The sequence below is a fragment of the Phasianus colchicus genome, chromosome 18, assembly GCF_987193195.1.
Source record: "Phasianus colchicus chromosome 18, bPhaCol1.hap1.1, whole genome shotgun sequence".
Taxonomy (NCBI): Eukaryota; Metazoa; Chordata; class Aves; order Galliformes; family Phasianidae; genus Phasianus; species Phasianus colchicus.
In genome coordinates this window covers 5197697-5212359 of record NC_143453.1, presented here as the reverse complement: position 1 = coordinate 5212359, position 14663 = coordinate 5197697, and the positions used below count along the sequence as shown (strand labels likewise).

General features: G+C 38.7%; 1 protein-coding gene and 1 long non-coding RNA gene across 6 annotated transcripts in view; both read left to right on the top strand.

Moving 5' to 3' along the window:
- Window positions 1-5852, top strand: part of CABIN1 (calcineurin binding protein 1) — a 92922-nt gene extending 87070 nt beyond the window's left edge. For 4 of the 5 annotated variants that reach the window (XM_031592337.2, XM_031592334.2, XM_031592335.2 and 1 more), the window contains exons 36-38: window positions 1537-1701; window positions 3590-3816; window positions 4458-5852. In XM_031592337.2, coding sequence (XP_031448197.2) covers window positions 1537-1701; window positions 3590-3816; window positions 4458-4601 — 536 coding nt within the window. In that variant the 3' untranslated portion in view covers window positions 4602-5852. The remainder of the gene's footprint in view (window positions 1-1536; window positions 1702-3589; window positions 3817-4457) is intronic. The other variant, XM_031592338.2, reaches the window with a different exon arrangement.
- Window positions 5853-9356: 3504 nt separating this feature from the next.
- Window positions 9357-14466, top strand: LOC149915515 (uncharacterized). The gene is made up of 3 exons (XR_016472109.1): window positions 9357-10255; window positions 11840-12024; window positions 13922-14466. It is a non-coding gene; the product is annotated as an uncharacterized LOC149915515 (long non-coding RNA).
- The last annotated feature ends 197 nt before the right edge of the window (window positions 14467-14663 follow it).

Sequence of the window (14663 nt, the reverse complement as noted above, 5' to 3'; positions counted from 1 at the left end):
CTTTTTTCCTACTGTCAAGACCATGTTTTGTGCAGGAAAGAGAATGAGAACTGTTCTTCTGCACTACACCGTTCCATTTTGTGCTTGATAGAGAGTGGAACATGGCAGAACAGAGGCTGCTGTGATTTGTGCTGAAGTGTGTGACCTTTCCTTTTTGGGAACTATAGGAGAATTCTCTGCAAGCAAACTCATTTATCCTAAGGCTTGTATTGGCTGCCAGCTACCAGTTTAGATAATGGGTTCTTTTATTTTACCAATGAAAATTAGTGAATGAAAGAACTGAACAGCCTACTTTGGTAAGCTTTTTTGATGCAAATTATTCAAGAACGCTGGAAATACAATGCATTTAAAAAGTTGTATCTTTCAAACTGCATCTATCTGACTTTCACCAAGCTCTTTCAAGAATTTCAGTTTTAACTCTACAGTGGTGAAGTGTTTTCAGCACATAGGGAGTTTGGGGGAAGGAGTATTTTTCCAATAAGGAAAAGTTGAAAAATATTCCCTTGTAAGTCAATCTAGGACAAAATCCTAGATTAAATTAGAATGTGGACATAGGAGGATTTTAGAGAAGTTAGGCTGTGAGTATATATTGCATCTGCTTGACTACAGTAGCTGCCTGTGTACACCTTACCCTGTGTTAATGTGAGATAATTCATATTTGTCTGAGCAGCCCTCTGTTGTTGAAGGATATCTTCATTTCTGTGAGAGAATGAGTGCTTGTTTGTGTACCTATAGCCTTGTAATGCTAGCTGCTGTTTCACTCTGCCCTTCCCAGATAGGGCTGTCATTAGCTCATGGTAGTTCAGTGAAAATTACTCCTGCTAGGTACAACATGTAGCCCTGTGTGTAGGAAAAGCTGATACAACTGATATATAATGATGAGATTGTGCTCATACACACTAGGATATGAGTTGTGAAGATCCCAAATTCTGGAGCAGCAGAAGATAGGAATATTAGACTAGTTTTTTAGGCTGATTGAGTCGGCGAGTATTTTACGTAGATTCATATTGATTAAATAAAGAAGAAAAATGGAACAGATTTGGCCCTGTTGCTGGATGTTCACAGTAATTAATCTTTCTTAGCAGTGAGCTGCACTTCAGTGTAGCTTGTGCCCGTGATTGCAGACCAGAGAGACCCATCGATCACACGTAGCTCATCATTAAGGGTGATGGATTTTGTTTTGAATGTATGACAAGTGATTCACCCCTCGTGTCTGCAAAGGTTAATGGTCAGTTGCATGAATTTGTTTCTTGCAGAGGTAACAACATGCTGTAGAACAGATTTTTTTCTTCACCTTTTTAAAGAACATTTTTTAAGAATTTGAATCGATGGCAGCAAGTATGAAAAAGTTGTGGTTGCCATCTTAGCTCCCCAGTATTTAATTTTACTCAGTCACTTTGTAGTTAAGAAATGAAGATTAAAAAAATAAAAAGACCCACAACAGCTTCTACCAGGTGGTTAGACAGCAGAAGGACTGAGGCTTAGGAAAGAGATCAGCATGTGTGTTAATCTGTGAATTATCTTTCATTAATAAAGAGGAAGAAGAGCTTGAAGTGCCTTTGGAGGGTCTTGGATTTCAGCAACAGGAGTCACGGCTTTGTCAGCAGATGAAAATGGCTACTGTTGCACCATCACCAGAGCCTGTTTGTTGGCAAGTGGAATCAGTGACCAGCACAAATTCAGGACATGTTTGTACCCAAGGTAGGAGCTTTTTGTGCTTCAGTGCTGAAAAAAGTTCTTCTTTGAGTATTAGTCTGTAGAGATTGATTAGATATGCCTTAGTTGTGATGCATGTTACACAGCTTCTTTGCTGCTTGCCTTCCAGTAAGTATTTCAGAGTATAGAGCATTCTTGGCTATGTCATGGCTTCTTGCAGAAGTTCCTTGTAGTCCCTTAATGGTTATTTGGTGCATGACTCACATACCAAGTACCATAGCAGCAAAGCCAAATAAAAAACCTCCCAGTACTAGGCTATTGTGCTATGTAGGTTGAGCTTTGAAAGTAGAACTTTTCTTTTCATTGAAATCTTACACAGGGCAGTATGACAACACTTGATTATTCTGTTGAAATATTTGGCAGAAGGAAATGATTTTTTGTGATAATCCGACTGAGTCAAGTTAACATAAAAACCAGCATTACATCAGTTAATGCTTTCTATCCCTCCTCTGCCCCCTTTCCAAGAGAAGTAGGAGTTGTTATTTATACTGGAAAAATGTAAAATTTGTATTTTTCAGACAGGCACAAACATAGATATTCATGTTCAGGGTATCTCTCTTTTCTTCTTATTTGCGAGAGTCAGATTATCTTCTGTCTGATTACTGCAACGTTTCTGGTACTCTGCTCTGAGCTGATTGTCTGCAAATGGAGATGGGTCACTGACCTTGTTGGAAAGCTTCATCTGTCGTGGCAGTTCTTACATTCTTGTATACTGCTGAGAACATACGATTCAATTTCACATCCTTCAGTAGTCAGTGTAATGTTTATTTTTCAGGATAGCATCAGGGATCTGGTATTTTATTTTGCCATGTTTAAGTAGCCTTATCAATTCCAGAAGCCTTCAAAGAAGGATTTAACAAGACTGAATCCAAAAAAATGTATATTAAAACACCTATTATTATTATGCATCTGCTTTCATTCATACAACTTTAAAAAAAAAATCCACTTGAAGCATCATTATTAGTAAAATATCAATAAATTTATGCTAAATTCTCAGTTTTGAATGTGAAAGCATTGTCTCCTGCTGGTTATTGTTAGATATGTATTGTTTTGTGATAGTGCCTAAAGAAGGGCCAGATCCTTCTTTGCTTCATGAGATGAGCCCTTTCTTAGCAACTTTGGATAAGACAACAAGCATTGTTGAGGAGTATGTAGAGATTACATGACGATGCTAATCAGTGTGATGTACAGTAACATGAGCACACCAAGGATCTGGCTTCTTTGCTGACATTATACCTAAAGATTTTTTATGACAGAATTTGAAGAAAGTAATGAGGAAGTGTTGACAGATATTACTGTGTATTTTTCTTAATCTGTGAGGACAGTAGTAGAAACTATAAAGGCCTTGTTTGAAAACGTAGCCAACTGATGGGGGATCTTTACAATACGAATTGATAGGAAATAGGAGCTGACATTTCAATTACTAAAAAGACAACTCTATAGTGGAGGAAGTTTATAAAAGACTTAAGTAAAACTAAGTAGCTTTATTTGGTGCATTACAGAATGGGGAACCAGTTAGAGAATGCAAAGGTAAGATAATTGCATCTGCAGTGAGTGGGAAAATGGTATCTGGGGGAGTCTTCTTAATCTAGATGTAGATGAGCCAGTGCAGTACTACCACTTTAATGCTCGGTTTAAATAGATTGAGTTTCTGCTGCCCAGAAAGATTTTTTTGAATTATTATTGATTTCCAGTTGCCATTATAGAATCTTGAGGCGCTTTGTTCTTATGTTTCTGCATCATAATTAAAGCAAAACTTGAAGAAAGACCTTTTGAGCTAGCCATATGTCTGACAATCAACTGCTCCCTCTTTTTTGACATCTGAAATCCTACATAGCTTCCTAACATGTTTTTCTTATTATTTTCTGTTTAGCCTCCAGTTCCAAGCCTGAACTCAGCTCCAGTTCACAGACTTTGGGAAGTCAGCAGAACAAGACAGATGGCACCCGAGTAAAAACTCGCATTCTGCCCAACATGCCAAAGCTTTTCATACCTTCATCTGTCACCAAATTTCCACCTGAGATCACTGTCACTCCACCCACTCCCACCCTCCTTTCTCCAAAGGGCAGCATTTCAGAAGAGACCAAGCAAAAATTAAAGGTAATAAAAGGGAAACAGTAATTTTTTGGCTTATTGTTTTTATCTTAATTCGCCCCTCAATAAAATACTCGTGCGAAAGGAGCAACTGTTCCTGTCCCCAGTTCATAACCAGAAGTAGCATAAATAGTGGAAGACCCATGCCTGTCGTTGCTCAGGAGGCATTTGAATAATGCCCTTAATAATATGCTCTAACTTTTGGTCAGTCCTGATGTAGTCAGATAGTTGGACTTGGTGGTCTTCGTATGTCACTTCCAACAGAACTATTCTATTTTGTTGTAAGAGGCTAGCTATTATTAACAGGATTCAGTTTTTAAGAAGTGGTGAAATTCCTGCCATGGATGGCATCAGAGCTATCCTAGTCTGTATCCCTTTCTTGGGAATTAAGCAGAATTATCAAAATGTGTGAGGGAGTTAGTGCAGCAATTGCAATTCTTCCATTAGTGAAAGCTACTAGAATAGTGACTATGGGGAAACCTACTGGTTAATGTTATGTAGTTTCACATTAGGTTGCCATATCTTTTATGGAAGTAAGAGGGCTTTGGAATGTGACGGAATAGCAACCAGTTGGCTTTTATCCCTGTGATCATGGGTTTATCCTGACTATTTAGCAATATATTCTCTCTCTCTCTTTTTGGGATCAGTCTGCTATTTTGTCTGCTCAGTCCGCAGCGAATGTAAAGAAGGAGAGCCTTTGTCAGCCAGCTTTGGAAATCTTAGAGACCTCAAGCCAGGAGTCCTCACTGGAAAGTGATACTGATGAAGATGATGACTACATGGACATATGAATGAATTCTGGCCATCATCAACACCAACCAACCATATAACCATTCTTGTTGCCAACATCTCTGGCAGTCCAAACATCCTCGTTGGCATTACTCACCATTTAATCTGCATCGTGTTCTTCACTTTCATTACCTCTGTTATCACCACTACCACTTGTATTGCCTTCAAAATCTTCGCCATTCTCCCCATCATGGTGCTTAACAGAAGAAAAACGATTGTTTACCAGGCAGTTAATTCATTTGGACCACACCATCACCTTTAACTTCAGTAAATGCAAGGATTTTTTTTTTTTTTTTAGCTGCAACTGACATCTCTGTACTGTTTTTGCTTCTTCAACCAGAGCCTTGGGATTCAATCCAATAGCTCTTTTCTATATCATTTTCTTCCTTTTAGTTGTCTTTTTACATTTTTGCCATTAGTTAAGTTTTTCTCCTAATAATTCAACAGTGGAATCTCTGTCTGGTCTTGCCATGATTAGTCTATCTCCTTTCAAGGTGAATGGAGTAGGAAGAAGTTTGCTGAGCTGGCAGAGGATTTAATTTTATTAAGAAAGTCTGTTGTGGGGTGAAAAGGGTGAGCGGACAGGCTGTCAGCTGCTTGGCACAGTTGTTGCGCTTTGCTGGAATTTGTCTCGGTGTCAGTAGGCAAAGAACCAGCTTATCTAGGCAGACAGAGAGCTTGGCCTCCTGTTTGTGCTCATTTCACACCGACGTATGAGGTCCAGCAGAAATTACCAACCTGAACGTTGGCTTAACGAACTGATCTTTCCAGAATTGTCTTACAGTCCTTTCTCTTCTGATGCCTTGGACAAGCATTTTGAATTGGGGGCTAGATGATATTTTTATGGTGGTATTGAAAAAGACTTAAGATTTCAGTACCGTTTCAGTAATGTCTGTTTTTTACAGAATGACATGAAAAGGTGTTTTTTATCTATCTGCAGAGGGACTGCTCACAGTTATTTATATGAAAAAATAATGGTAACAAAGACCTTTTTTTTTTTTTTTACTGAGTATTACCTTTGTAAAATAATGAATGCAATCCATGCAAAAAAAACCTACGTCACACTATATATACACACACGTGCTCACACATACATATATATGTCTGTGTACATATATATATGTATGTATATGAAAAAAGGAAATGCATACAGCTTGCCATGTTGGATTTCTTTGTGTCTGGGGGAGGTGGTTTTCTGTAAAATGCAAAGCTTTGTATAAACTTTTGGTTTTTTCTAATAAAGCTGAAATGTACCTACTGCTTCCTCTGTTCATCTGAGAGAGCAAGGTGCCATGGTTCTGGCAAATGTTCTGCTCCTCCTTTCCTTTTGGAGAAAAGGGTAATGGAGGAAGGGGGTGGGAGAAATTCTTTTCTGAAGACTTCCAGAAATCTTAGAATGGATTTGGTCTTGTGTGACCCTGAGCTGAGTCAGGCAGTGCTGCCAAGAATGCATGCAGTGGGCTCACTTCCCTACTGAGACATGATCTGAATCCTTTTTCGTCCGAGTGTCTTTGAATACTGATGAACAACGTAGGGAAGAAGACATGGTGAATATGATGACGTGGGAAGAATACTTCAGTGTACAGTCCAGCATTTAATCTGCTTTTACAATGGTCATTCATTTGGTGTAAGAATAATGAATGGATCCTAGATAAAAAGAAGCATTGTCAAACAAAATATTGCAACTTTATTCTCATACTCAGTGTTCTTTGTTTTGAAAAAATGTAAGTTGTAGGGAAGTGAGCGTTTCCATCTTGAGCATATTAGCATTGTTCCTATGACTTGTTCACTTACTGCAAGTGATAGGTGAGCTGATGCAAATGATGTGAGGAAGATGCAAAAGATGTGGGGAAGGGTAACTGAATGGTAAAAGCAAATGGATATTTTCAGTAGTAATATGCTTTCAGTGTTTGTTTGCTCATTAATTTGCTGTAAGTTATTGTAAACACGATGTATAGCATATTGTGTAGTCATTGAATGGTAATTGCATTAGAAAATCAGGAATTGTATTTGCTGTTGCAGAAGATAGCATGGAAAAAAATAGAAATCAGCTTTTTATGAGAAATGGAAGACAACGTGGATACCTCATTCTAAATAGTACTCTTTCACTCAAATTAATTACTGGCTAACATACATTTTTCAATGTGTAAGGCTAACACTGTGATGATGTTTAAGTTCATTGGTCTATGCTTACAGCATTGGTTTGAGGTATGAAGACTGAACATTCGATTGTCTTAAATGAATTTGCCCATTGAAAAATGATAGTTTTTCTTTATTCTTCTAAACATTTTGCTTTTTTCTCCCTCCCAGTGTTGCTTAATGTGCATGATCTTGTTCTTTCTTTGATGTCTAGCCCTTCTGTTTTGAGAAGGGTTTAATGTTTTGTTGAAGAAAAATTAGAACAGTAAGTGAAGCTGTTCAAGTCAGCTAAAGAGCTGAACATTGTTGATCTGCTCTTAAATTTTTGTAATCCGATATTTGGAAGTTTTATCTGCGTTTCTCTTTTTAAAATCTTTTCTTCCCATTATGGTGTCAGGTAGCTGGAGGGCTTTTTGTCCATCCCAAGAAGTACTGAGGTTGGTGTGACTGTACAGGCCACCTCCTTCAGATCTTGTTCTTCTGCCAGTGGCTAAATGGTGTGTTGTTTGATGTGACAGGGCATCTTCCACAATGGGAATTACTGCTGATCTGTGCTAAAGGAGCCATTCATTTTGTTTCTGTGAAATTGTAGTATGGTAGAATGGCTTGGATTGGAAGGGACCTCGAGGATCATCAGGTTCCAAACCACCTGCTGCAGGTGGGGTTGCCAACTACTGGATCAAATACTAGATCAGGTTGATCAAGACCCCATCCAGCCTGGCCTTGAACACCTCCAGGAATGGGGCATCCACACTCTGGGCAACCTTTTCCAGCATTTCAACGCTCTCTCAGTGAAAAAATTCCCCTGATGTCTAATATAAATCTTCCCTCCTTGAGCTTGAAATCATTCCCCTTGTCCTATCACTGTTTACTCATTTAAAAAGTTGATTTTCCTCCTGTGCATAATCTCCCTATAAATATTGGAAGGCCGTAATGAGGTCTTCCCACAGCCTTCTCTTCTCTTGGCTGAACAAGCCCAGCTCCCTCAACCTGTCTTCGTAGGAGAGGTGTTCCAGCCCTCAGATAATCTTTGTGGCCTTCTTCTGCACCCTCTCCAACAGCTCCATGTCTTTCCTGTGTTGGGACCCTGGACCTGGACACAGTGCTCCAGATGGGGCCTCACAAGGGCAGAGCAGAGAGGGGCAATCACCTCCTGTGCTCTGCTGACCACCCTTTTTCTGATGCAGTCAATGGGAACCATGTTCTGGAGAGAAAATGCCAAGATCCTTGGATGCAGTGCATATCATAACATATGTTTGTCTCAAGCACACTGCTTAAAGTTATTTTGGAGAAGGATCTTCAAATCCTGTGCAAACAGAAATATTCACTTAATATAGCATCCTCTGAAGCCTGACAGTTTTGTGAAATTTTCAAGGGAAAAAAAAAAAAAAGCCTTATTGTAAAACTGCAATGAATTAGTGATGGGTTGAGTAATTTCTTTGATTTCAATCTAATTCTAGTTGTTTTAGCTTGACATCCAAGCATAGGCAAGATCAGACTTCTAACTCCTTCCTTTCAGTTTTGCAGATCAAATGTAAGCACAACAGCTATCTACAGGATTTACTGGATAACCACTGCTTCTGAAATTTGTGTTCCCAGGTGTCTTTGTTATGTTGTGCCAGACAAATAAATGGCTGCTACTGAAGTGTACTGCTCCTGTATATATATATGTGCGTGTGTGTGTATATTGTTGTTGTCTTTTTCCTGTGAGGCTGAAGGGAAAAGCATGTCTGGTGCCTAAAGGAAACATAAAGGTAAGTTCTGTGTTAAGTTTAAGAAGCTGTTTTTGTCACATGCAGCCAAAAATCTATTATAGGTTAGTGCTCTAACATCGGAACACCTTTAAAGATAGAAATGTTTGCTGAATAAAATACATCATCCAACTGAAAATTCATTTTTGTCCAGAACACTTGCAGCTAGAAAACTGAGCAGATTTGCAGGTGTTGTGGTTAGAAACAATTTCCCATAGAGAACAGATACAGAAAGAAAAAGCAGTTTTCTTATTATCTGCTTCCTGCATCATGGGTTTTGTTTTTCTTATTTGATCATAATAAGTCTTGTGTGTGTAGCAGTGAAGTGACTTTTCTCAGGTCAGTCTAAAATTGTAAGCTTCAGTGCATCCTAAATCATCTACAGACCAACTAGGTGGGAGCAGGGAAGGGCTTTTACTTCTTCCTTTTTTTTTTTTTTTTTGCCAGTAATTAATTTAAAATCAAATCCTATTGACTATCTGACAACCCAACCATTGAGACATCTGGGCAGACAGCAAGGAAACGTTTGTTTTAAAAAGTGGGAAAAAAATAATTTCACTCAGATGTTGAGAGTAACTTGTGTATGGTTGTTATGTTCCCTGTGCTGTTACTGGGCTGTTATTACACACAGTAAGGAGTCTTGCACTGATGGTTAAGCCATGTAGCACCAGGATTTGGCTTTGCTTAATGCACTTTCATTTCCTGGCACAAGAACTGCATAATCTGCAGATGATTGAGAGCATCAGGAATTTCTGACATGGGGACTGGTGTGGATTTTTTTTTTAATTGTTACTTATTTATTTGGGGTGGGCTTTTGTTTGTTTGTTCGTTTGTTTCACTTTGTTTTTAATTAGAGTGAGATTTTTCTCATAAATAATGAAATTAATATCTTTTGCATCCAAAATAAGCACCGTATGGCCAGGGAGAAAGGGACCAGGAAAAGATGAGGAAGGCATGGCAGCTGAAGCTGGAGACAAAATGGACTGACTGGCAGCAGAGGAGCTAGGTGAGAATAGACCAACTCTTACTGTTGAGGGTGGGATCACGCTGTCATGGAATTCAACACTCTGCTTTTGGTACTGGTGATAATATTTTTGAGGATGATGGGAAACCCATGGCATATGCAGCTTGCATGCAGCTCCACACAAAGTGCATAGTTCATTCAGGCACTGACATCTTTAAGGAAAAGGGTGGCAAAGAAAGTAAGTTGGGACGCTCAGAAGAAAAGGTAGCAGGCATAATTCTTAGTTATGTAAAACTGGAATGAAAGAGCCTTGTTCCTGTCTCTGAAGACGATGGTAAGAGCCTTAGTGTAGATGTTGAGTGCCAGTTGCCATCTTTCTCTAATGGAGTAGGAAGACACTAATGCAGTTTGGAAACCCATGTTACTGTTTTGGAAGCAACTCTGGAGCACTTGTGCTGCAGGCTGCACTAGCCCACATTAAGCCTTTGTGAGAGCTGCCCTGTGGCACAGTACAGCAGCGTTGCAAAGGGACACAGACCAGATTTGAGCTTTGTTGGCTTCTGGAGAATGACTTTTACTCACTTGTGTTACTGTCCTGTGGGAACCTTGCTCTGGATGTCTTTTGGCCACTGCTGACCCTTAGGAAGAATCAGTCTTAGAGCACATATATACAGAACACAAATGCTCACTCTTTATTTTTTTGCTGCATGACCCACAAGCCTTCTATATAGCAAGCATATGAACTGTTTGCTGTGTCTTCATTTCCCTGCCTGCAGAGGCTCAGATGCAACCTCACTGCACCGTAAGTATGATGCAAAAGCACTCTCCTGCATATTAACTCCAAAATATTTTCTGTCCTATGAATGGATTTATCTCTAACAAAATGTTATGTGTGAATAAAAACAAGACACGTGGCAGGCCTGGCTGGAAGGCCATCCAAGAGTGCCAGGGCATCTCTATAGACATGCCCAGCATTTGTCCTGTGCTGTTCAGAAGTTACACTAGCTGCTGGCTTAGCGCTAGAGGGTGCCCTAGGACAGGGAAAAAAATAAAAAAAGGAAGGATTTGTCTTTAAATTTCTGAGAAACGAATTTACATTGCTGGTTCTGAGCTTAGGTACTTCCAAGGGCCTTCCACAGTTCTGCTAACCCATATGTCCTTTTTGTACATGTATAGTCTGATTCCAAGCAAAGGAGTGCAGAATCCTCATAATTTTAGAGTATTCTGTCTCTCATTCATGATCATAGCAAAAGCAAACAACCCACCAGCAATAATACTGATAATACAGTTAGCAAAAAACACCCAGAAAGGTACATGCTCACTCTGTTACTAATATGACAACTCTAGCATGAAAACAGATGCACTCTGTGCTTTCTTTTCATATTAAATCTATTTGTCTATTTTTTTTCCCTTATAAAAAACCTACTATTTCTCATTATCTTGACATTCAATACACTATATCAAAAGAAAATATCTTTCAATAGTCTTGTGCTAAAAGGCTCAAATAGTGCTTTTAGCTTTATCATTTCAGTCCTGATTAATTCCACCTGGTTCATTACAGTAGCATAGGGTTTGTGTCACTGTAACCTGCAGCTGGGGGGTAGCACACAGATCTGTAAACTGTTTTGAGTTAGTTTAATTAAAGAAAATCTTAATTAAGGGCAAAAGCTCATGTGAGAATGAGGAAAGAAATATGGAGCTTTTAAGCTTGAAAAAATCTGGTATAATAATCTCTGCTACCTAAAGTAGTCAGGAGCTGAGATCAGGCATTACAGTCATCTTGCAGAGATGTGCATGAAGTAGGACAGTGAGATGTAACTGGGGCTGTGAACTGACTGCAGAATCAGAACAACAATCTTCTACAATGGGGAAAAGGAAAATCACACTTCTGCCCGCATTTAGGAGCTATCTGTGCAACTAAATGATTGTGTATATATCTTAGTACAAAAGCATTCAATTATGTAATCCCAGTGGGAGGAATACTTCACAATGTCTAAGCACATTGTCATATTAAAGGAAACTGCCTGTCTAAAACGAAGTCAACAAATGTGTTAAAAAGCAGCTTTTGCTGTGAGATCAGTCACTGATACCCCCTTCCACTTCTTTCTCAGCCTATTTTTTCTCTCCCTTCCTTTTCAAAGACCCAGTAAATTAAAGAATAAAATCAGTAATCATGGTAGAGGCATATGGGAACCAAACTGGAGTGGGATTAACTTTATTTTAGTTAGTAATATTATTCTGGCTACAACAGAAAGGTCGAGTCAGTTTTTTAGACATAGTAGTTCCAGTAATTCCTGTGTGAATACTGAATTGTTATTCTTAATGTGTAACTGCAGTTAGCTTAAGAACCTATGTGTTCACTTTCTTTTCTTTTTATTTGTTAAAGGTTTTTTTACCAGATATGGCTGTTATAAGAAGTGATTTACAACTGAGTTTAATTTGCAAATAGGCATTGCATGAGTCATTATCTAATGTTGCACTGAACACATATTGTTCAACAAGAATTAGAAAGGATAATGTATGAACAGCAAAGCTTCATTCTTTACAAGAGAATCAAAGAACACTTCTAATGTAAGTCACACTGGAGATGTAGTTTCCTTAAGTTATACACCCAAATGCTTAAACAGAGTAATTTTCTCATCTAAATACGTGCTTCTATAGACAGTGTTACTCCTTCAGTACTGTTGCTGTGATCACTGTGTACTGTGATCATTTTCGTTTTCTCTTGAGAGCTGAACTAAATGTATTCTCAAAGAATAGTTAATTTGTTAATTGAATCGACATGTAAAAGCACCATGCTGTATGAATGTTGAAAAGCTTTAGTTTGAATATGAAAATGTGTCACATCGGAATGTCTAGGCTTACACTAGATTTCCATCAGATTGAAGTGGGTGAGAAAAATATTAAAGTTTAGAAATTAATAGTGAAAGTTATTGAGCTTGCAACATCAATTTGCAATGCTCAAGTAGTCAGTTCAAGTTCAAACAAGTAGCAGTGCTGCTATGACTCTCCCAATAGACATCACTGCTGGAAACACTTCCTATGTTCAACAGCAGGTGGGCTTTCCTGGGACCACAACAAAGCATCTGCTGTGTTGTCTTACAGTAAGTACTGATGCTACAAGATGGTATTTCAGTCTGGTTTTCATGAACACAATAACGGCTTGGAATTACATGTTGAAGTATTGCTGCAAAAATAAAATGAAGAGCTTACACCAATAAATTGGTAACATGGATGCCATTACCTTTTGCTTGAAAGAACACAACCTCTGGTCGTTTAAATCCCTCGATGTCTACCACTGCCTCCCCCATGGCTTCAAATATTTCCCCGTTCAGCTGGGCTGACAGGTGCTTAGCCAGCCTGATTCCTGCAGCTCTCCTCTGCAGGACATGGGCTGACTGGGGCTGAGCTCCATGGACATGTGTATTGGCAGCTGCTAAGAGGCAGACACAAGGTCCTTTGACAACTGCACATAATTCACATGGCTGCTCTGGAAATATTACTATCGAAATTAATGAGTTCACTTTCAGATAACTGAAAACTGAAATGTGAGACAAACAGTATGTTCATATATGCATGGCCATAACACCCTGCATTTACCCCTTTATACAGAGCTTTGTACAATTCCAGTGAAAATCAAAAACATTTACAACAGTATTAAAGCACTCCATCTGTACGTGTGGTTGTGCTTCAGTATTAACTCAGATACAAAGGCAGCACAGTGCATCAACTGCTGTGTTATCTGAACTCTGAAGACAAATGGAAAAGTAGCTGCAAAGAACATGAAAATACTCTTAACATATTTGATGAAACATGAAAAGAAATGATACTTCCAAATCCAAAGAATCTGCTGGGGAAAATGAAGAGAGGGGGAGGAGAATATTTTGTCTGATTCAGCAATGTGCTCAAATAAAATTCCAGTTGATTTCAATGAAGATAGCAAAGATTATCATCAGCTTCTGTTTGTCCATCAGCTTACTCTGTAAACTCAAAAGCTTTACAGAGGTATTTCTGCAGGTAGAATTTCCCTTGAAAACAGGTGCTTTAGAATGAACAGATTTAGCTTCCTTAGTACTGACAACTCAAAAATTTACAGTTGCCTGCTGAAAAATGCAAAAACAAAAATGGAAATGTATGTGCTGATTAAAACAAAAATCAGCCCCAGTGAAATACGTGGGAAAGAAGAGGACAGAGTGTGTAAATAAAAAGGGCAATGTAACATGAGGTTTTGGTAAATCAATCCAAATAGACAGGAACAAGCTATGATTTTGAATTTGTTCTGCATTAATCTGGAATTAGTACTAAATTTCTCCCTTCAGTTTTCATGGCTGTGGCATATAGTTTAGCATTGGAGGGCTAATCTACAATCATCATCAACATAAATTCCAGAAATGAAATCAAAGAAGGAAGTTGTCTTTCTGTGATGCCTAGACAGTGCCTTTATTGGGAGTATCCTTTTCTTGGGCAGCCCTCTCCCCCATTCTCTGTGGTTGGTGTTACTCCTGCAAGGAAATCCTGCTTTTCAGACTGAGTGCATAGAAATTCGACTGAAGCAATCCTGCAGCTAAGCAAGAGCAATAGAGGAAGCCACCTGAGTTTTGTCACAGAGGTTAGTGCACAACTTTCCATGAGTAAAATTCTGGAGAAGACCAACAAGTGCCCATTCCTGCAAGCTGAGCATGATGAGTTTTTGGAGAGCCAATTCCTCCGTGTTCCCCTTTCCCTATCTGAAATTTCCTGTGTCTTGTAACCATTTAACAGTGTGTTACTACCGTCCGTTATGTCCTGCCTTATTCTCTTTTAGATGAAAGAGATGTTTCTGAAATTCCTCAGTCCCTATCACTGAATTTGAGAGTTAATGCCAATGGAATTAGCACATTGCCATTGCTGAATGGTCTCCCGTGGCTATATAAACATCAAGGTGACACATTTCCAAAGCAGATGATGTTACTGCTGTGATACCATTATTTCAAGAATATTTCTTAATGCCTAAATATCACTGTAGATTTGATATTTTATCTGGTGGAGGATGATGTTATATATATATATGCTTAGCAAAAAGAGGTGATTTTGCTACTTCTACTTAATTTTTGCTGAATTTGGATTTACTGAAGAAAATCTATTACATTGGCTTGACGTGGAAGGGATTTATCCATGAGCACGGAAATGTTTTGAAGTTTATTTAAGCTGACCTCTTATTGGCAAATCTA